This window comes from Hippoglossus hippoglossus, chromosome 7, assembly GCF_009819705.1.
Source record: "Hippoglossus hippoglossus isolate fHipHip1 chromosome 7, fHipHip1.pri, whole genome shotgun sequence".
NCBI classification, from domain to species: Eukaryota; Metazoa; Chordata; class Actinopteri; order Pleuronectiformes; family Pleuronectidae; genus Hippoglossus; species Hippoglossus hippoglossus.
In genome coordinates, this window is record NC_047157.1 from 8,931,159 (window position 1) to 8,953,193 (window position 22,035).

Here is a 22,035-nt window from a genome sequence, read left to right on the forward strand (position 1 = left end):
GGCCCAGAGAATGATGCATTGTTTATGATGGGGGTGGGGGGTGGGGGGGGGGTATCATTTCAACAGTTGATTAATGGCGAAGAAGCGATCATCAGCAGCCATCACGCCATGGGGGAACACCAGGCCCAAATTGGATGAGTGGAGGGGAAGAGGAAAGGAAAGTTGCTAGATGGAGTGGAACTATCGCATTAAGATATTTCGCTGTGGAGCTGTGTTTCCTTTGGAAGCCTGCACACCTCCAGAAAATGGGAAATTTCAACAGCAGCAGCAGCAGCAGCAGCAGCAGCCACCCTGGGGATTCAATGTCATTTCCCAACTCTACACTTCAATAAAAGCAAACAGACAACATTACTTCGTAATCTGAGGCTCCAAATGGATATATGACCTGAATATAAAACACTCCTGTAAATATTTCAGAGGGGGTTTAGGTGATATTGGAACTAGAGCGTCTTTTGAAAGCTAAAACAAACTTTCTTTACATTTACCTTTATGTTTTGGGAACAAGAACTACCCAGCTCTTGGCAACAGCCCCTCGTTTCATGCATGCAGTCTAAACCCTCTACTGTTTCCCAATGGGAGCAGTATAAGATATAGCATGAGTATCTCCACCGCAGGGAAGCCGCAAACATAAGCCTACCATCTGGCTGGTCAGTGGAATTCATACATCAATGATAATAACCATCCCTTCCACACAGCGTTAGTAGAAAACACCAGTTTAAATGTGTCATATACGTTGTTATTTTTCAAATGCACTTGTATCGGATCGCTCCTTGGTATTAGCCGAAAGTAAAGTCCAGGTATCGTAATGAGTATCAGAAAGGGAATGTTGGTATCCAAAAATCTCTGCTAATAAGAGGACATCATTTTGTCGGATGTTGTTTAGTTGATTCATCTGTCTCGAAAAATATTCTGAGGACTGAAATTGAATCTGCTGCAGCTACTCACACCCCCTGAGGATAACTCTGGGGACTTTCCCTTGATTCTATTCATAGTAAAAAAAATCTTCCTGTACTCACCGATGTTGCCTGTGCGTATGTGCAGACGGCCCCTGACAATGGTGCGGATGGTCATGGGGCTGGAGGCTGAGTGTTGGCCCTGACTCGCACTCATCAGCAGGGCGTCATCTCCCACATAATCTGTGGTCAGCACCTCCACCTCGTGAAGCGCCTGCACCGCTGACTTACCCTGGCGCAACATATACTGGAGATGAGAAATTACAAAACGTACCGATGAGGCTCCTGTATTCTTCTCATTAAATGATGTACAAACATTACAAAGTTATGAGACAAATCAATTCCATTTCAAGATTGGCATGACAAATAGCTGAGCTGAAAAGATCAACATTAAAAAGGCCTTAATTTGCAGTTAGTTTTTCTTCTAAAGATCAAATAGGAGGAAATGTTGCTGAGTACTCTTTGGTCAAATCCACAAACAGCAAATAGGAGTGGTGTTTTCTTCCCAAACAGACTTATGTTGTCTAATAGCCAGCCAGTTTGCTTACATCAAAAAATAGAAAGAGACGATTTCTGCTCTGAGTTACAAACAGTGAGAAACAGTTTATTCCGATTTCATGGAAGTGTCTGTTGCTGTGTCTGTGAGAAAAGCTGGTTTATACAAAACGTTGTGTTTGTATTTGTCATTTTATTATCAGGAGCAGTGTAGCAATGCCAGGCTCCCTCTACAGAATATGATAAAACAATCTGCAAATGCTGCACGAAGCCATGACAGCCGCTTCAAGATAAAGGTGCGTCATGAGTTGAGTTGACAATGCCTGGGAAAACCCAAATGTGGGTTTTATTTCTCTTCTTTAAATGCTTTACTCTGGAAATTCATGCCAAATTTCAGATGAGTTTAAGTCTGTTAAATTGGAGTTCATGTTGTAGGTTAACATTCACTTATCACTTTCACACTTGAGACCTGAGTCTTTCACCTTAAGCTCGATGGCAGTAGATCCTATGAGGAGCAGTGAGTCGCTGTCCCAGATGTCGATGTGCATGGTGTGAAGGGCCAGGTAGCGAAGGAACCAGCGCTTCTCTCCTGGCCTCAGGAAACCATCATCTACTCTGAACTGCACCTGCAGACCTGGAGAGCCTGGACAAGGGGAGGGGAGACTTCAGACCAATCCAAATAAGGATTATATTTTATACCTAAAAGCAATTATAAGATTCAAAACATCAAAAATGGTACCATCCAAATAATAGATTGCAATGCATATAACACTAGACACATGTGATATAAACCTGATTAATACAATAGATTAATACAATAGTCTAAATAAGACACTAACACGAACAGCACTTTCTAAATGATCTAAACCCGAATAAGGTCATACTCAGAATAATCAATAATCAAAGTAAGACATGTACCTTAGTCGCATTATGTAGCTATGTTTACGTCTGAAACGCATTATAACAAGCTATTGGAGTTTTCATCGCATTTTGGGACATTGACATTACGACAGTTTGCAACTGCTTGACGACGCCCTGAATTCAAGTGTAAACAAGTAGCAGGATGTAATGTTGATGACAATGCTCTGTAACATACTGTAAACTGGAATATGAATGGAGTCAAGTATCATAATCTAAATCATGTTTTACTCTGAATGAGATCAATAGTCAGAATATAGTCAATGAAGCTAAATGAAAGGTGTCCTGTACGAGTTTTCATTTTTACATTCAGTGTTTTGTATCAAAACACAAAATAACTGACTGAAAACATTTCTTTCCAGATTAAACTTTCTTTAATATTTAAAACCTATGTTGTTTATATCCATGTTTTACAGCTACAAAATTGGTCTGAATTTAGAGGAAGGCATAAATTCTGTGAAACCTTGTGGACAGAACTAAACTGGTAGAAGCCATGTGCAGTGACTCATTTGGTCGGCTGATTGCACTGCATGGGAGTTCAAAACCCAGGGAGTACGAGGCCATTTCACAGAACCAGGAGCACATTCAAGATTAGAATGGCTCCTAACACACTGCCAGAAAAGCCTCAAGAGTGATTCCAACAGCAGGATAAAGGCATGACTTTAATCAACAGATCCCCAAGAAACACTTCTGGACCTTTGAGAGGATTACATTTCTCTCTTTCAGAGAAAATAATATACACAGTGTGATGATTGAAGCTATTCTGAGAACAACAGGTGGCTGAAAATCCCATTGAGATATTTAACTGTATTCACCATTTATTTTGTCCTTCTCTCTACGGCCACATGCAGGGTCACACAGAACCTGCCATTCGATTTTTTATTAAATCAGTTTGAAGTAAAAGCCCAGATTCAGTTTGAGAATGTAGAACAATTGCCCTGTGATTGTCTGATGACGGCTCCGCAGTGTGCCGACTTGAAATCATGACTCATCCTCTAACTTGGAGTGATTCAAATCAAAGTGGCCCCACCAGTGATCCCACTCAGCTGGTGAGTGGGCACGCCCAACCGGCAGCAGGGTGTTAATGTTGCTGTGCAGTAAAAGTGTGAATGTGGGCTCGTGGTTTTGGTTTGCAGAGGCCTGATGTTGTCTGCTTTTGTGAGAGGCAGGTGAAAGCTCGGAATAGCCAACACACTTTTGTGCTTCGATTATTTTGTTAAATTTAGTAAACAAGTTAAAAATGAACCTACACGCTTCTAATTTATCAGATCATGCAAAGTTAAGTTCTGTTTTTCTTCTTTTCAAGGCAGAAAAGCCTCTAAAGCAGCACGGAGGCGACCAGGAGACACTAAAACTCTGCAGTGGAAGCAAAAATAAAATATATTTGTGTGGGTTGCAGCTCCTTAAGTGTAGGTTACAGTTGAGTAAGGTTACATTGAAGGTTTCACAGACTGCTGGGTGAAATCCACCCACATCTGATCAGATATCTGAAATGAAAAAATAAACAACATGCCGACTTGGGGAACCTCCAGATTGTGTAACGCAGAGAACAGTGACAACCATGTAAGCTTTTCACCAAAAGACCTTTACAGATCTTAAGATGGAAGCAGAGACCAAAGTCATATTTCTATGCTGCTTCATAACTTTCCTTCCTTTAACCTAACTCAGGCAGACTCCCCTTCCTCCCCTCTACTCAACCACCCGCCAACTCTCTCCACTCGGACCATTAATTCTCCCAGCATGCTCTGGGCTTGTGTGCAGTGGAAGGGTGGCAAAGAGAGCGTAGAGGGAGAGCAGGAGAGAGACAGAGAGTGTGCTGTGTGCTGTGTGTGTGTGTATGTGTGTGTGTCTGAGCTCACAAGTAGGAAAGGATTGTGAGATCAGGCTCAAGGGTTGTACAAGGTGGTGTGCATGTGTTTGCTTGTGCGTGTATGTGCATTTGTGTGTGTGTGTCCGTAAAAAAAATAAAAAACCTGGATGGCTTGCCACATGTGTGCACAGCAGGCCAGACAGGCGGAAAATCCTGCTGGGCATCAACAACAACCCTGTGAAGCCTGCAGGCAAAGAAAATAATGAGGATGCACAGTTGAACAGATAGATGTAGAGACTGATGACTGAGCATCACGGTACACAACCGTTACATTTACCAATATATCTGCGAGCAGCTGTTCTTTCTGTTTGAAAAGAGAAAGATAAAACACATATTGGCCACTTAGGTATTCTCGCTGCAATATCAGGGATAAGATGCACTTTGTCAGATTTGATATAACACCACCTCGGTGTTGATTGTTTTTTACAGGAACATCGAAAAGTAATAATTCGCAACATTTTAGACAAATACATTTTCCTTCATCTCAACAAACAGCCCACATGTTTTGATTGACAATATCTTATCAGGTTGAGAAATGTGAAGTGTATTATTAAGGGAGACACATAGCTGCAGTGGTTTCAGCAAGTGCACAACACAGACTTTGCAACAGGAGACCAGTGTCTGCTTCCTGGTTAACAGTACCAACCATAGGCTTTACGGCTAGGATGGAAGAGATCAGTGTTTACTCCAGGGTTAGGGTTAGGGTGTTTCCCCCGCCACAACAGTCATTTAGTTATTGACATTCATTCAGTTCAGGCTTGTGTGCTGCACCTAAGCCATGAAATGGTTAGAAAAAGAGATTATAACCTGTGGTGTACCAAGATGGCCCCACCTGGTCCCCCTTGGCAGCGCCACTGCATTGAGGCACATTTCTCTGCACCAGTCAACAAGTGATACCGGTCCTCTGTTCTTTTCTAATCACTCACACTCGGAGCTGATCATTAATTGTAGAGCGAATAAAACTAACACAAAATAATCTCTTCAAGTACTGGCCTGGTCCTATAATGACCTCTGATAAGTGTTGGTGTTTATTGTGTGCAATGTGAGTGCAGGCCAGTGAGAGGGTGGGGAAGGAGAACAATTCGGCGGGGTACCTTGAGGTAAAGATCTGTATTTATTTATGTAAAGTTGCATTGTTATGAGTTAAATCATTTGAGTAACTTGGTAATTTTAGTTATAAATCTTGTGTTCCTGTTAAGTTTTGAAACACTTAAAGGTTCAGTGTGTAGAATTTAGTGACATCTAGTGTTGAAGTGTCATGTTGCAGCTGAACACCCCTCACCTCACCCTCCACTTCCAAACATGATAGAGAACCTGTGGTAGCCTTCAGTTGTCATAAAAACTCAAAAAGTGTTTAGTTTGTCCAGTTTGGACTACTGTAAAAAACATGGCAGCCTTCGTAGAGAGGAACCGCTCCTGATGTAAATATAAAGTATTTAAATATAAAGGGCCAATTCTAGGGTAAAGAAAACAACAATTTGTAAAATTAAGATGAAACACCCTTGTGAAAACATCACTAGGATAAATTTATATTCAGTTTCTGCCAATTTCACCTAAATCGTACACACTGAACTTTTAACACATTTACGTTTGATGCACACATTACTAGCTAGCTATAGCTGATGCGTGTTCATTTGGGACGATGTGGTGCAAGCCAAAAGTTGGCTTTTGCCACAGATGATGCCAAACCCATGTTAAGTCACAGACATGTCAGTTAAGCAGTGTGTACACGCCCACACTGTCCTGAGAAGAGTTTGAATCAGGGAGTAAATGTAAACAGTTGCGTGGGTGGACACTTTGCTGTGTAGGGCACAGACAGATGAGATTATTCTCATTCCTGGCAAATAACTGCCACGAATGACACAGTTCACAAATTGATCTGTTGTAACCATTAGGGACTCAGATCTCTCACCCGCTGCTGGTTTGAGATCAAATTCCTCTGCAGCCTAACAATACATATTATTACAGAGGAAGCAAATTGCTAATTCCTTCTGTCACTGATGAATTCTTGTAATTGTTATTACCTAGGGTTTAAACGATTGAATTGCTTGTACATAATTGTAAAAATGTTACACTGGTTGCGTAAGCAAAATCAGTCATTGAGACAAAACACTTAAATCGCTGCGTGAGCTAACTTGCATGAGGTTAACAGCAAGCTGGCAAACTGTCTCGATTATTCCTCTGTTCTTGAGTGTTTAATGGCACAATGTTAAAAAACTGAAGGATCTGAGTGTCTCAGAAAATAAACCAGAGAAACACACAAAGAAAGTTTTGGATTTTGCTGTGGATTTTTTATGTCTCACTTCCTGTGCACAGAGATGGTTTCCTGCTAGTATAAAAGACACAGCACCAGAAGTGAATGCATGAAAGAAGATGGTTCTGGTCTTGGATGTTCCTCTTTTGCAGCCACATTGTGACATACATTCTGATCAAATGTTGCTGTAAAACTGACTTGATAGCGAGACAGAATCTAATTCTAATGAGTGCATGAAGAGACATGAAAGGGTTGTCCACCCACAGCCTGGAGCGGGGTTCAGAATTCAATGGGCTTCTTGGGAACTTTCCACCCAGCAGGACAGATAATCACAACGCTGAATAACCACAGAAGCTTTGAAGCTCAAACTCAGATTCCATATTCTCTCTCAACCTCTGTCTGTCTCTCACACACACACACACACACACACACACACACACACACACACACACACACACACACACACACACACACACACACACACACACACACACACACACACACACACACACACACACACAGAATGATGAGAGAGCAGTCAGTGGATCATTGATCTTGGACAATACTTAAATCATTCCTGTCTTTATAGATCACTTAAACCACAGCCACTGTTCAATGTTTTACATTAACCTTAATTTGTCCAATTAGGGAGAGTACGATAACTACAAAAGTGTTATCGAAAAAAAAACCGAAATTAAATGAACCCTCCTTAGTCATTGTCTGGGAAATATATTAGTCCCTGTGTCACTGTGGTATAGCTGCAGTTGTAATTTCTTTTCAATGGTGCTATAAATTAAGTAAATGTATTAAAATGTCAGTACTGTGAGTCCCAACGCAGTACTTTTTTACTCACCTTAGGTTACAGACACATTGTTAATGACATTTTAACATGGCAGATGAAATATTAAGACTGATGTGATGCAAACAAAAAGGCACAAAAAGACTTAATTAAAGATCCCATCACTGAGATCAAATTCAGAGGTGGTCTGGGACACACATGGCTGAAGTCCTCTGACCCACTACCCTTTCTTAATGAATCCAAAGTATTTTTACACTTTTCAATGTTTCCCATACATTGATTTATTTGTGGTGGTTTGTAACAAAATCTACAATAACTACCACATATTGATTTTACATATTTTTTATATTGCAAATGGGTAAACACACACACACGCACGCACGCACGCACGCACGCACGCACGCACGCACGCACGCACACACGCACACAACATTGACATGACTGTCTGTCATACGGCAGACTGGGTCAGAACAACCTTGTGTTGTCTCTGCAAACAAATGATACAGCTACATGTTTATTTGCATATAGAGCAAGGCAGTGAGATCCGATCACAAGTGGTCAGTGGAGACGCATCCTAATGGCAGGTGTGAACTGATGTTTCTTTAGCTGTCCACTTGAGATAGAATCCCCAAAACACATGTTAAAGACACGTGACTAAAGCTATGCTAATGGTTTTGTGTTAAATGCTGATCTGGATCATGCACCAGCATCCTACCCTGCTCACAGTGACATTACTGACATGGTGGTTTTCAGCAAGTATGCTCACAATCTTAGTTTAGCATACCGGCACGCTTAAAATCCCAATTAGCACTGAATAAGATGAGGCTGATGGAAATGTCATTGGTTTTGCAGGTATATGGTCAAAAACCAACACGATGGTGGCCTTAGATAAAAATAGTGAGTCACAGTGAAATGGCAAAATCATAAATCATTAATTTAAATTGACTGAAGTACAGCAAACATAGTTTCACTTTAAAGGGGCATTTTGGCTTTTTTCAACCTGGGGTATAAAGAGGTTGTGCGAATGAATGATACTTTCCAAAACTTCTAAAAGTTTTGCGAGACTTGGGATTGTTGCAGGAAGACAGAGGTGGAAACGTGAGTGAGAGAGAGTGAGTTGGAGAGAGGAGCTTTCATTTTACTGAGAGAACTAGGCAATGAACTATTATGGTTGAAACTTTTTCTGATGTGGACAAGGTCGATGAAGCATTCGATTTCGATGGTCGCCCCTACTTGTTTGAGCCGGACTATACGAATGAAGAGCTCCTACAAATTAAAGACTGACGGGACAAAGTCAGAGGCAATAAGCAGAGGAAGGACAACTAGCTGCTGCACGGTTGAGAATAAGACTCCTCTTTGAGCCAGACATGTGAAATGACTCTTAGCAAAGACCCAGAATAACAATTTGAGCCTGTTCATTTATTATGGTGGGAAAAAAAGCACTTTGAGTGGACATTTGTTGGACTGTTGCATTTGCCTCATAAGATTACATTTCAGCCACAGCTGCCGCGTCACGGCTGCAGGCAGATATGATCTACTGGACCGATTCTAAAGGCTTTTTGGTGCCATTCATTTACACAATCACCCTAATAAACATAGGGCCGAGGTTGAAAAAATTCCCCTTTAAATGTCGTCAAACAGCAGCGATAAGACTCGTTTAAACACAAGAGTTTTCTCTGTGTGTTTTGTCTGTTGTCTTTCCTACTTTAGAAAGTAATTACGAAGAATTAAGAAGCAAAAAGGATTTTCTGTTTTCATTTATTTTCCCCTTTTTGATTTATTTTCATCTTATCATCTTTAAATTACTCTGATTATATAACTGTTGCGTAAACAACCATAACATCAAGCCAAATTTACACCTCTCCTACAAAATCAGATCCAAACAATCTCAGATGGTTTTTGTGTAATTGTTTGTTCAGTCTTTGTTTGTAATCTGATATATTTCACTGATGAAACTTGTAATTTGTGGTGCAATAAAAACTAAAATTAAGATCATTTCCAAATGTTCATAAAACTTTCTCATATCTGCTTGTAGTGATATACAAAAACAAATCAGATTTAATGTCACAACAGTTTCCACTGAATGAACTCTCAAGCCGCTCTTTTTTGTTTGTAAACAGTATTTTTTGTGGTTCATCATGTAGAATTACTTAATACAGATGTATCATGGTTTTAAAGAAGCAGAAATAATTACCTGGATAAATAATAAGAGAAGCAGTGAATTAACTTTAAAAGCGTTTAAAGAGATACTTCACCCCAAAATGAAAATTCACTCATTATCTACTCACCACAATGCCGATGGAGGGGTGGGTGAAGTGTTTGAGTCCACAAAAGGCATTTTAGGTTTTCTTTCTGTTGTTTTTTTACATTTGAAGAAGGGGTCACCATTTACTTCAATTGTATTGGATTTGGCTGCAACGCTGTTCAGCCCTGAAACTCCAACAGTGTTTTGTGGACTCACCCCTCCATCGGCATAGTGGTGAGTAGATAATTTTCAGTTTTGGGTGAACTATCCTTTTAATCCTGCAATAAGAAGTTCATCAGTTGTTAGCAGGAGAGTGGGAAGGGTCTTATCCTCAGAATATATGGAAGGATCTGTGTGAACGTAGGAGGGCTTTGAGGAAGTGCACCCTGGATGATATAGAGTGAGAGAGATGTGGAGACAGACAGAGAAATATTGATGGAGGAACACTGGAGTGTGTGTCTTGGGAATGGAGAAAATGTGTAGGAGTAGGAGCAGGGGGGGTGGGGAGGTTGTTTGTGTGTTCAATATCACGCTCTGTCAGAGACTGTAATATCTCTTCCATTTCATTAGTTGCTACATGAATAGACTTGACATCAATCAGCGCCCGCTCGTCTGATTGAAAGAGAAGTGCCTCAGAACGTCATGGAGCATCATGGAACAAGCCTGGAGTTTGTCGAAACTGATTGTACGATGTTAACCTGGAGTGCACCGATATGAATCACTGCACGATTTATATCCACAATCTGTAACTGATACATGACTCTGACTCCACCACTGTTGGTAGTGGGAAAAATTCATGTTTGCACCTACCGAGATGGACATTTATGCACCCAACAGCACCTTCCACTGTGAATTTATGTTCTCAAATGCATAACAATGAGGTGATAGCATACTAACATCACTATCTCAAGAGGTCTCTGGAGTGCTCAGGCGGGGGTGCGTTTTTTTTTTTTTTATGTACAGCACACCAATACATCAATATGGCGTAAGCCTGTATCACCAAAAGCTCTCTTGACGCCCTTGTTGATCTCTTCCACATGTATGGCACCTCTTTTGCATCCTGAGATATCTGTTTTCTTTTTTAACTATTATTTCTGTGGTGTGAGCAACGTCATCAAGACACCCACTTGCTCGCAGAGAATCCTCCCGCTGCTGCGTTCTACATCGGCTGCTTCTAGCATTCTGTGCACTGTCCATAGAAAGTCCACAGGAAGTCTGGAGCCTCCCACTCAGACATTTTCCCTCTCACATACAGCCCCTCTGGATAATGTCTCTTTCCCCTTCCTCTTATTTGATTATCAGACAAAGGCTCAAATTAAGGAAGAAAAAAACCTTTAAAAAGGTCACAGAACACAAATGTTTATCTGGGCGATGGAGGGCGTGACTCTCCAATTCAAAGGTGAAATGAAGAGTATTGTTTTTTTGCAGCAGTGGTTCCTTACCAGTGTTGACAGTTCCATCTCTGTTGATGGAGGCCACGACACAGGGAAGTGGATCGCAACGTTTTTGTTGAACCTTGTCACTTTTCAGCAGTTTGAGCTTCTGCGATGTCACTGGTGGGAAGCGATAGAACTGGAAGGTGAAGTGGATGTTGTCCGGCCAATCAGGACCAACACCCGGCGTTGGTATCCTGCCAAAAAGATGAAGCCGAATGATTATTCAAACAATTATGACCTAATAAAGAGAATAATAATTGCAAAAATAATACAGCAATACTGCATGTGAGTGAACCCACAAGTGACTGATTTACTGTCCTGAGTGTTATCAATGAAAAGCTAACTGGGATTTTTTTATGACAAAATCTATGCGACAAGTGAAGCAGAATGCACATTTGAAAGTGAATGTGTGAAAATGTCATTAAAACCTGGAAGGGTAAGTCCCTTTTCAGATAATGATTTACCGCAGACAATTCCAGGAAAGTAAAAAATCAAATATGCATTTCATTCACGTCCTCGCAGAGCTGGTAATTCAGCTTTATAGCTACTTAAAAGTAAAAAAACCTATAATCAAAATGTGGATTAGAAATTTAAGGGGTAAATCACACCATAAAAAAATCACTATAATTTGTACTGCTCATTGAGAAGGTGAAAACTACGCACTGCACCTTTGCGTATTATAAGTGGATTGCTTGGCTGCTTCTTCAAAACTAAACCAGCATGAAAACTTGTTATTAAATCTGTAGAAGAAAATAATCATAATTGTTTGTGAAAAAAAGTGAATACATATGTTTTTTTTTTCTCACATTTGTATTTGCTTACTATGACTCCTATGGAGAGACGTGAAAGACGTGTCTGTGATGATGACAACCTGCTGGTGTTGTGTTCTCCTGTTCACACAAACACCACCTACTGTGTCGGATTTCACACACACACACACACACACACACACACACACACACACACACACACACACACACACACACACACACACACACACACACACACACACACACACACACACACACACACACACACAGCCCTCAAAATGCCACAGTGAGCCTGGAAGCACTAGATACTGGCACTGAACACACTGAATAAAGAGCGACTTTCAGGATGAGCCTCTTTCTGTTGCTGTCTGATGAATATATAAGTAATCAGCAAGCACGGGATGCTGGGAGGCTCCCTATGACCACGGGCAGGGTGTCAGGGCTGAACATTTCAAAGTTGGATCTCATAAGCACAGCGTGTGACCTCCCAGTCGATCACACGCTCGGATATTCCACTGTTAAAGATGCTCCCGTGCACCGTCTTCACAGAGGAGCCGACATCAATATTCATTCTGTAAACAGATAAGATTGATAATTATGCGCCCGGGTGAGAGGCCTATCCACGGGCGCTCTGCTTGCTTAAGTGCTGCTGCTGCTGCTGCTGCTGCCGCCGAAGCCCCTGTCTGCCATATCTGTTTGTCATAATTATGAGCCAAACCTCACCCCTCTCTACAGCGAGCCACAAAGCTTCCCAGTCTATGCTCAAGTGGGTACTTTCAGGTTGCCTCAAGGTGGCCATGACAAAAGAACCCGGGGAATCAGATTAAGATTTCATTACACTGCAATGTACAAAATTTAAGTGAAAATCCATACTTTCTGATATTAAAATATCTGTGTTGTTTCATTGTGTTCACTGTTACCCAGAGGCTTTCAATATTTGTTGTGGTAATCTTACAATATAACTCGTTTTTTTGCTACCAAACATCCTTCAAACTGGCCTGCAGAAACAAAGTGATTTAATTGCCAGCTTGTTTGGAATAAACAGGATTGTGATGCTATGCTGGGGGAAAGCTGGAAGAAGGAGACATGTCATTACTGCCCGTTTATAAAGGTGGGAGAGAGTGAAAAACTTTAAAGCTAAATCAGGAATTCAGAGTCTAAACTATAATGGACGATTTCCTCTGACATTTTTTGGTGTAATTTGGCGAATCTGTGGTTTTGTTTACAACCTGTCTGACAGATTCTCTTTCTTTCGTCTGACTTACATTTTTGGAACTGTCACCATATCCACCAACCAGAACTATCCTTTAAGAGGCTCAAATTTAGTAGAGGCCACCTGTTGAATTAAAAGTTGAGTTCACCCAGAAATGAAAATTCACACATTATCTACTCACCCTTATGCCGATGGGGTATTTCACCAGAAGTGCCTAAGCTATCGGACGTTAGCGTTTCAGACGGTCCCTGAATGCACCTCAACGGAAGATATCAGGGGACATTTAGGCCTAAAACAGGGTGTAGATGAACTCGTTTCGAGTCGAATATGAATGTTGGGGCTTGGGGACACTTGGATGACACCACACAAGCAGTATGCAGGCAAGTAATGTTTTTTCTGTTGTTTTATTATGTCTGAAGATAGGTCACTAATGTCTTCAATTGTACCCACCCACCCCTCCATTGGCATAGTGGTGAGAAGATAATGAGTGAATTTTCATTTCTGGGGGAACTATCCCTTTAAGGTCTTTGCAGACAAAGTCTGAATTTTTCTTTCTTTCTTCTTCCTTTTCAAATAAATATGACCTTGTGTCACTTACATTTACACTGACTCAAAAACTCTCTCCATTTGCTGTGCTTTTGTGCTGTTCAGGATCAACTGGATATCAAAGTGGACACCTGACATCCTGTAATAGACTTGAAATCGATCAGAAAGTTTTCGCAGCTTCTTACTCGGAAGATGAAATTCTCCTTGTTCCGGACGGCCCCCTCGGGATCGGATGGACCAAATGGTTTACTTTTCATCTTCGCTGCTCGACAAAATTGTATCTCCTACTGCAAAATTTCATCTCGATTAGAATAATAAAACCATTGGACTCTGTATGTAAGTTTTCTGTGCAATGGCGATTTGTTATTGGACCAAATGGGTTGAAAATGCATATGAAAAATACAGAGCTTTACTGTGGCTGCAGTTCAGGCAACAACATTAACACAACACATTTGTGGGTCTCATTAATGTTATCTTAGAGGCTGCAGCATACAGTCCCTTAGCTTGAAAAAAACACTTAAATGTAATGATTACAAGTAATTTGAAGATGTCACCTGGGGTTCTGCAAAATCTTTTACTCATACCTGATATTATACCTACTCTAAATTGTCAATAAAACTTTAAGACATTTGCAGCCCCACATATTTTCTAAATGTCGTTTTGCCTGTAACAAGATTTCAAGTGACTGCTGCCACTGCGTTACCATGATGTGCCTCTTTCCTGACAGTTGTTCTCCCTCAGCCACTTCCTTCCTCCTCTCTGCTGCACTTGGATGTGTGGAGGTTAAACTCAAATAATGTCACACTACAAAGTCCGGAGTAAACTTTGGACACACCACACAAACAGAAAGAGCAGCCAACAATGTGTTTCCTCCAGGGATCTCGACTACAACTACAACTTTTACTGAAAACTGCACATTTTGCCAAATAGGAAAAAAGAGTAGAGAGTAGAGAATCATGTGAAATATTAAATGAAGTCCCGTTTCTGGAAATTCAAATCAACAAGTCTCTGAAGTTTCGAGCAGCCTGGGGTGAAGAAGAGATTTGCCCTTTAATTGAAATGTATTAATAGATCTATCTATTCAGCTGTAGCACTGAGAGGAGCGTTATCATCCCATCATCCCATGTCCTGAACAGTAGGCAAATCCATAGAGTTGAGCACAGGAAATGGCAGTACAGTGGTGGGTCTATGATGAACAAGACATATGTGGATTTAACTACTGACAGCGCTGATGACCAGATAGAAGGACACAAATAGTGGTGTGTTTTGTGCCCATCCATCAGGAGCCAGCCCCCCCCACTGTCAGCCCCTGACAGAGGGGATGCTAGCTCCAGGCTTTTTGTGATGAGCCACTGACTGGAAATGTGTTTGTGTTATTCTTAAATTGTGAGCATTCTTTTGTGTGTGTGTGTGTGTGTGTGTGTGAGTTTATGGGTGTGCACTTGACATGAGAGTGGAGGATGACTGGCAGTACTTTAAGCCTAGTTTAAGTGCATTGAAATACTGCCAGCAGTTCAAAGCCGTTCAGTTCAAAGCCATGCCTGCAGTATAAAAACAAAACAAGAGAAATCTCAACGTAGGCTGGGAAGGCAATGTCCTTGGTCGTCAAACACAATACATGAATGATGTAAGAGTTTCTGTATACAGTTACAGGGGGAAGAGAACGAATGTGAACCCTGTGGAATCACGCGTTTTCCTGATTGAATTAATCATAAAATGTGAAATGATATTCGCCTAAGTAAGAAGTACATTCACAGTGCGGGTCTAAAAAGTGAAACAGAGGATTTGACAACTGGTCAAATCCTACTTTGGCAGCAATGACCTCAGACATATTCTTAGAATGTCTGGTGTGGACAGCTCTCTTGAGGTGATTCCACAGTATTTCTACTGGGTTAAGGTCTGGGTTCTCCATCTCCGTTCCATCACCAACTTCTATTGAGCTCCAGCCAGCGGAGAGCCACTCTGACAGGATACCTTGATGTTGAGCTGTCCAGACCCAGAGGCAGCAAACAGCCTCAAATCATGATGCTCCCACCACCATACTTACCTCTGGGATGGTGTTTGAATGTTGGTATGGAGTTACCATTTACTCCATACATACATAGTGCTGCATGTTCTTCCCAAACAATTCAACTAGGATTATCAGTCCTGCCTTGGCAATTATTTAAGCTAGACGCCAAATTATAGGAAGAGCAGCCACACAACTAAATCCTTTCAGTTATAAGACAGTTAGGCTGACTGTGGACTGATGATTATCTCAAATATTAAAGATGACTCAAAGATGATGTCATAATTTCCAGCTTTATACAAATCAAAGTGTTTTGATCGTAAATCCAGGTTTCACTAAACCTCACTTACTTTTTCTTGCCACTATAAAAAGCGAGTAAATTAGTGAACAGTAAGATGGTGTAAGTCAAGGACTGCTCTCTTTCACTTACAACACAAAATTATATTTACAGTTACACTTGATGTTATATGTCATCACAAAAGCCAACATAAGCTGCTGCTCACTAATTACACTGGGGTGTCACGTGACCCAGCACCGCAGGGGCTCACCTGGTAAACGCCAGAAACTGAAACACCAGCAGGTTTCCTTGTAGAAGGTCAGCCTCTTCACGCTGGGGGTCAAAGGGCACCGGCTCTGTGGGGTCCAGGACTTCTGCCACCTGCCCGCTGTAGTCCGCAATCTCCGGGAAGCCAGCGGAGTAGAGGTGGGCGAGGGAGCTCCTGGAGCTGACTGAGGAGGAACTGCAGGAGAAGGGCAACATTTTAGGTAAAGGTCCTGATTTATGAGCGCACATCAGTGATTTGCTGAGCTGAAAAGACTTCAGTGAAGGCTGTTCCTGATGCTTTACCAGCAGCAGGAGGTGATATGTTAAAACCCTGCTGCACTACCCTCACAAGGGAGATTTGTGGCTGTAAATGAGGCGGATAAAATGTTTGGAAGTGGAATACGTGGCTGTCTTATCATTTGAGACCCAGCATCATTTATCTTGGATGTGTATGGTTTTGAGGGTGAAAAAAACCCCTTCAATTTACTCACTTCATCCAGTCGGACTGATCTTGAACAAAAAACGCGGTGAAACAATGATTATGCAGCATGAGGATGTCAGCAGTATCTGTCAAGCAGCAGCAGCACGAGAACACTTGCAGGGGAGAGAGAACGGCTGCCAAAGTGTTCCCTCAGGATTTTTCTAGTATAATTGGCATTTACCTCTAATCATAGTAGCCACCTGTTTTTCTGCGACTATGGTAACATTCATAACTTGTACTTTCAACACTGACACCCAACACTGCGCTATGATAAACACAGTGCACAGATGGCTGGCAAAAGTGCCTGCACGGAGAAGCGATATTTAGCGTTATCACGATGGTAAGGCTGCCTGGTGTCCAGTTGGTAAACAGTCGGGCCCACAGCGATCACATTTGTGAAACGATAAAGCCTCGATCAAACTAATTAAGGCAACAATGGTAAAGAAGGGAGCTGATTGGGTTTTCCTCTGCGGCTGTGTCAATTTCATGCTTTCCCTCTCTTCCTGAACGCTCAGAGGTATAGCTTAATTTAGCCCCAGTGGATTAATATTCAAGCCATCGTTTTTTTCAATTTCAAAGTGGGCTCAATCAGATATGCACAACAACTTCAATTAAACTTCTTTAGAATTCATTGTTCTTCTCAGAGAAGTGGGTCAATCCACACGGAAAACAGTCAAAAAGATGTTTTGGCTCCGAGTGGAGAGGCAGCGATGTTTCAGCCCACTGAACTGAACAGCACTGCGTCTGGATCCAAACTCTGGGACCGGGAAACGGTTTCGTTGCCAGCTGCTTATTGACAGACTCTGTACTAATACAATGCCTTGTTTCCGAGTTACTGTGCCCATTATTTGCACCGTGTTCATTCTCGTGTGGTGACGCACCTCAGCAGACCTGGCCCGCACTACTGCTGTGTATCTAATCTCTATTATTAGCTGCACGTAAATGGGATAGCCTGTTTCATTGCATCCTTTTGCACTAAATCAAATGTAAAAACCTAGTCCCCTGCAGATGGGTTTCACAATGAATTTTTACACGGACAAACAAACCCAAGGCCATTACCTAAAGTGGGATGTAAAAGCTGACGAAACGATTTCTTGAAATTGGCTCTGAGTGGAATTCTCCTACTTACTGACAATACTGCTGTACAACCCAGTGCACACATGCTGCCAATTAGTGAGCAGATCGATATCCCTCTGTAGTACGACAGTGCTTCATTATCACAACAGTGTGGTAATGAAGCACTGTACTAGTGTTCACATCGACCAGATATAAGAGTAACAAGTTAAAAGGATGTTTAAAAGAGGCTTCATTCAATAATGTCTCCTATCAAATATCAGTAACAGTCAGGTCACTCTACCATGCTGTAGTGGAGAGGTTCATGAAAACAGAACATGCAGAGGGAGGGGCGGGGGGGGAGATCATAGAAAATACAACAAGGAAAAAAAGTTGAAAAACGCAAACTTGAGAGCCACATGTATTGAAGTCTGGTGGCTAAATCGTGCCTAAATCATGTCCAAAGTAAACTAGAACATATTTTTTTACACTGAATCTCTGATCAACAGTTCCACTCAAGTCAGTATTCAGCTGATGGATTTTCAAGGTTAACCATTGCGAGCATCTATCTATTATATTGGCCGGTAATAAGGCTTCACAACAGCTGGCCACTTTATTGCAATTCAAATCACACAGCTGATGCCAACGCCAACATACATGGAGAGGTGTTTCCCTTTCTCCTCATACAGGATCAGAGGGAGGTCGTGGTTTCACTGTCAGAGAGGAGAATGCTCCCAGATACTGGATTTACTTTCATTTATGCAAATAACTTGCGTGAACATGAGTAATGATTATTCAGGGAAAGAGGGGAGAGCACAACAAAGGATGTTACATGACGACATGCAATGTCCAGCATGTTTAAATGTGTAGAGTAAAATCCAATGTTTTACAAATAAACAACAGCCATTACTTTGGCATTTGGCATTTTATTATGTGTTCTTATTTTCATCATTTATTTTACTATTTATATTTACCTTCAACCAAAGTTTCACTTTTAACCAGATCATATCTGTTCATGACCTTCGAGGACGGACAGGAAGGACTCACCTGGGCACATTCATCCCCAGAGTGATGACAGGGGCGTGGACAGGGGTAAAAGGCAGCTCCTCAAGTTGGTCTCCTTCGCTGTGAGCTGAAGCTGACACATCTCCCTCACGCTGAAGGTCCATCTCCAGGTGGGCAATGTTGCTGACAGCTGAGCAGGCCTACAACAACATGGGAGGATAGCGATACAGAAAATGAATCAGTCAATCAGTCCGTGGAAGACGAATGAGAAGACATAAAAAAAAGGCAGGAAAAGCCTTCAGTTCATCTCAGGATGAAATGCACTGAGATTGAGTGATTGACATAGGCAACATGACAAATAAAAGGTTCAACACCAACAGAGAGGTCTTTTATTTAAGTCAGTACAAATCATCTAAAATAAAAGATGGAGGAGGATTTCTTTCTCATCCTGGCCGGTAGTACAGTTTATACCCAAGATCAGGGGGAGCTGAAAGACATCAACTGTCTTAATCAGGGGGATTTGTACAACAAAGCAGAACATTGTGAACATCTACACTCCGATTCTGTTGTCTGTTAATTGTTGGTTTTGATCTTTTCACAAGAGTTATTGACAATGACAAATATATTGACAGGAATATTTTGCATTCTATGAATTTCTTTTGGCAGCACTTCACTAGGAAATTTGTGAATTTTGCCAGGGAAGTCCCCCCCACCAAAACCCCCCCACATAATTACATAATCATAGAAAAAACCTGACTAAGACAATAAGACACTGCCATGTAAACATCATTTTCTGATTATCTTACCCCAATTAAGGTCATACTCGGAATAACCAATAATCAAATCAAAGACATTTGGAGTATTCCCACCTTAGTAACATATATATATACATAAATACAAATAAAACATTTATAGATTTATAGATCTTCCCATACCATTATACTGTCCTATTAGATTTTTTTTAAAAGTCCATTGAAGCATTAAAATACTGAATATGTATTTGACTGTGTTTGAGTTGAGGTTATATTTCAAGAACATTACTGTTTACCTAGAATTTGTACCAAAACCTCTAAGGACCTAAAAACTGAAGTGGTGAGTTTGTTTTAGTGAGGCTGAAAACTGTGATTTTTATACAATAGCTCTCTTGTAGCCCTTATTATATTATTTGATTTATTTTGTATTGGTATATTGTATATAGTAGAAGGGGTATTAGCACGGATAATTAGCTATGGAAAGCTAATTGTCATTTTCCAGTGAGGTATTTTTTCGTTCACCACATGTGAATGGGTCAGCCGGCCAATCAGAGGACACGCACGGCTGTACATTATTGAGCTCTCCATCAAACATGCTGGTAATAACCTCAGCCAAAGTCACACCGCTACGTGGATACAACATTCATGTCCATGTTCCTCCTATGAGCCAACAGCCTATAATATAATTCTCTAAGAGGACACCAATGCATGTTGTAGAAGCCTTAGCCCGTTTAAAAGGCTCACGGTAATGGCTTTATACTGTATCTGAACCTGCTGCCGTCAAGCCTATACACTCTGTAATGAAATATGAATAACTGCCTTTTATGGGCAGGTGTGTTCAGGTCACGGACAAGGACAAATTAAGGTTTCAACAATAAATTCTGTGAAGTGATTTAATGGAACAATATATACAAAGAGAGTGTCACAGAAACTCCCGCAGTATCTTAACTGAACATTAAACACAGCCAGTGGACAAAGGATGTAATGTATCACACTTGTCCATGACTCTAAAGTTGACAGTGTTTTTCAATGAAACTACATGAAGAAAGATTTTCAAGTGTATCAGCTTCAGAAAATGAACAAGACTGGGTCAAAACCTGGTTTAGGGTTTTTGGAACTGCTGTGAACTACTTTCAATTCAAAGTGACTAAGGTCTGCTCAAAAAGTCACCAAATGACACAATGCACAAATGATCTTATACGTATGTATTTGCAATCTGCGTAGTGTCAGCTGATGTCAGCCTTCATCTGTTTGCTTCTCTCCTACTCTGTGTGTTCACATATACGGTATTTTTAATCCAGTTTAAGACTCAATGAAGCTGTTCTCCTACATGCTTTTCTGTTTCTGTCGTCCTCAGTCACAATCATTTCTCATTTAATTTATTCTGGAATATGACAAATATTTCTAAATTTAAACAATGATACTAAAATACACTATGTTCTACAGGAGGTTATAGATACATGTCAAATTGATAAATTATTCCGACAGATTTTCTGCAACCGCGAATGAGTCAGTCTCTTCAAACCAAATTGAATTGTGCCTCTTTTTAGCCATGTTGTGCTTCTGACAATTGTTATCTCCAGTAAGCCTGATCCACATTTCCTGGATTAATTCTGCAATATGATTCACAGCCTAAACTATATGGATTATGGGAGAAACACATTAAAGCCACTGCTGTCTAGTTAGAATATGAGCAAAGTCCGTCTGAGCTGTGCTGAGGCAGAAAAGCAGGTGGACTGGCCAGGAAAGCTCTGAAACAGCACCTACAATCCACTGTGATAGCGAATGGGAATGAATAAAAGCCAATAATACAAATCGAATTAAAAAAACCATGACAGCATGAATAAATGAGACAGTGATTTTCTGGACACTGGACAAACTACTAAAACTGAATTACAGTAACTGTAAGTATGGCTAGATTCCTAGAAAATGAAGTCAAAGGCTGACTTTAAATGGCCAAACATCCCTGAACTTCCCGGCTCCTGGACCCGCGAGGTCCAGAGTGCAAAGAGCTGTCCAAAGGCCCAATTCATCATGGGGCCTCAAGCAGTCATTCTGCTGACCTGCAGAGAGTCCACGGTGTGCAGAGTAGACTATCACGCTGAAGCTTTCGATTTGTAGTCGACCTATAATCCAGTCCTTACCTATGGTGATCAGTTTTCAGTAATCACTAAAACAATTAAATTGTGGTTACAAGCAACATTAGTTTTCATGGCTGGGAGGCTGTGTTCACTCTTATTGACATGGATCAAATTCAAGAAAACTAAACGCTGCTTTACACTGATGTGTGCCAATTGAGTTTTTTTGGAAATCTGATAAGGTGCATAAGGATTTAAGTATCCCAGGCAAGTTTACTGGGATCAGATATTATATTCTGGACTGGGAACAACCTGGGATACCCCTGAGAGAGTTGCTGGAAGTGAGAAGGATATCTGGGCTACTCTGCTAAGCCACACACAACCCAGGAAAAATGCTGGCTAGATGGACATCTAATATTTATCTAATATTTCCCAAAATATCCACTCAGTCTGTCTGTCTGTCTGTGGAAGTCATATCTTGAGAACCCTTACCTGCAAAAGTGTGGTGTTCGATTTGATGCGATTCGTACATTATTCATTATTAATAAACTTTAAATAAACAGGTGCCCAGCGCTCTGCAGCAGTGGTGGCTGGGACTAAGAAACCTTAATGTTG

The 22,035-nt window shown here is 41.1% G+C and overlaps 1 protein-coding gene across 2 annotated transcripts in view; it reads right to left on the minus strand.

Moving 5' to 3' along the window:
- Positions 1-22,035, minus strand: part of nphp4 (nephronophthisis 4) — a 159,743-nt gene that overhangs the window by 34,864 nt on the left and 102,844 nt on the right. For both annotated transcript variants that reach the window (XM_034590207.1, XM_034590208.1), the window contains exons 13-17: positions 18,633-18,790; positions 16,056-16,247; positions 10,977-11,164; positions 1,931-2,091; positions 1,017-1,200 (exon numbers count right to left, since the gene is read on the minus strand). In XM_034590207.1, coding sequence (XP_034446098.1) covers positions 1,017-1,200; positions 1,931-2,091; positions 10,977-11,164; positions 16,056-16,247; positions 18,633-18,790 — 883 coding nt within the window. The remainder of the gene's footprint in view (positions 1-1,016; positions 1,201-1,930; positions 2,092-10,976; positions 11,165-16,055; positions 16,248-18,632; positions 18,791-22,035) is intronic.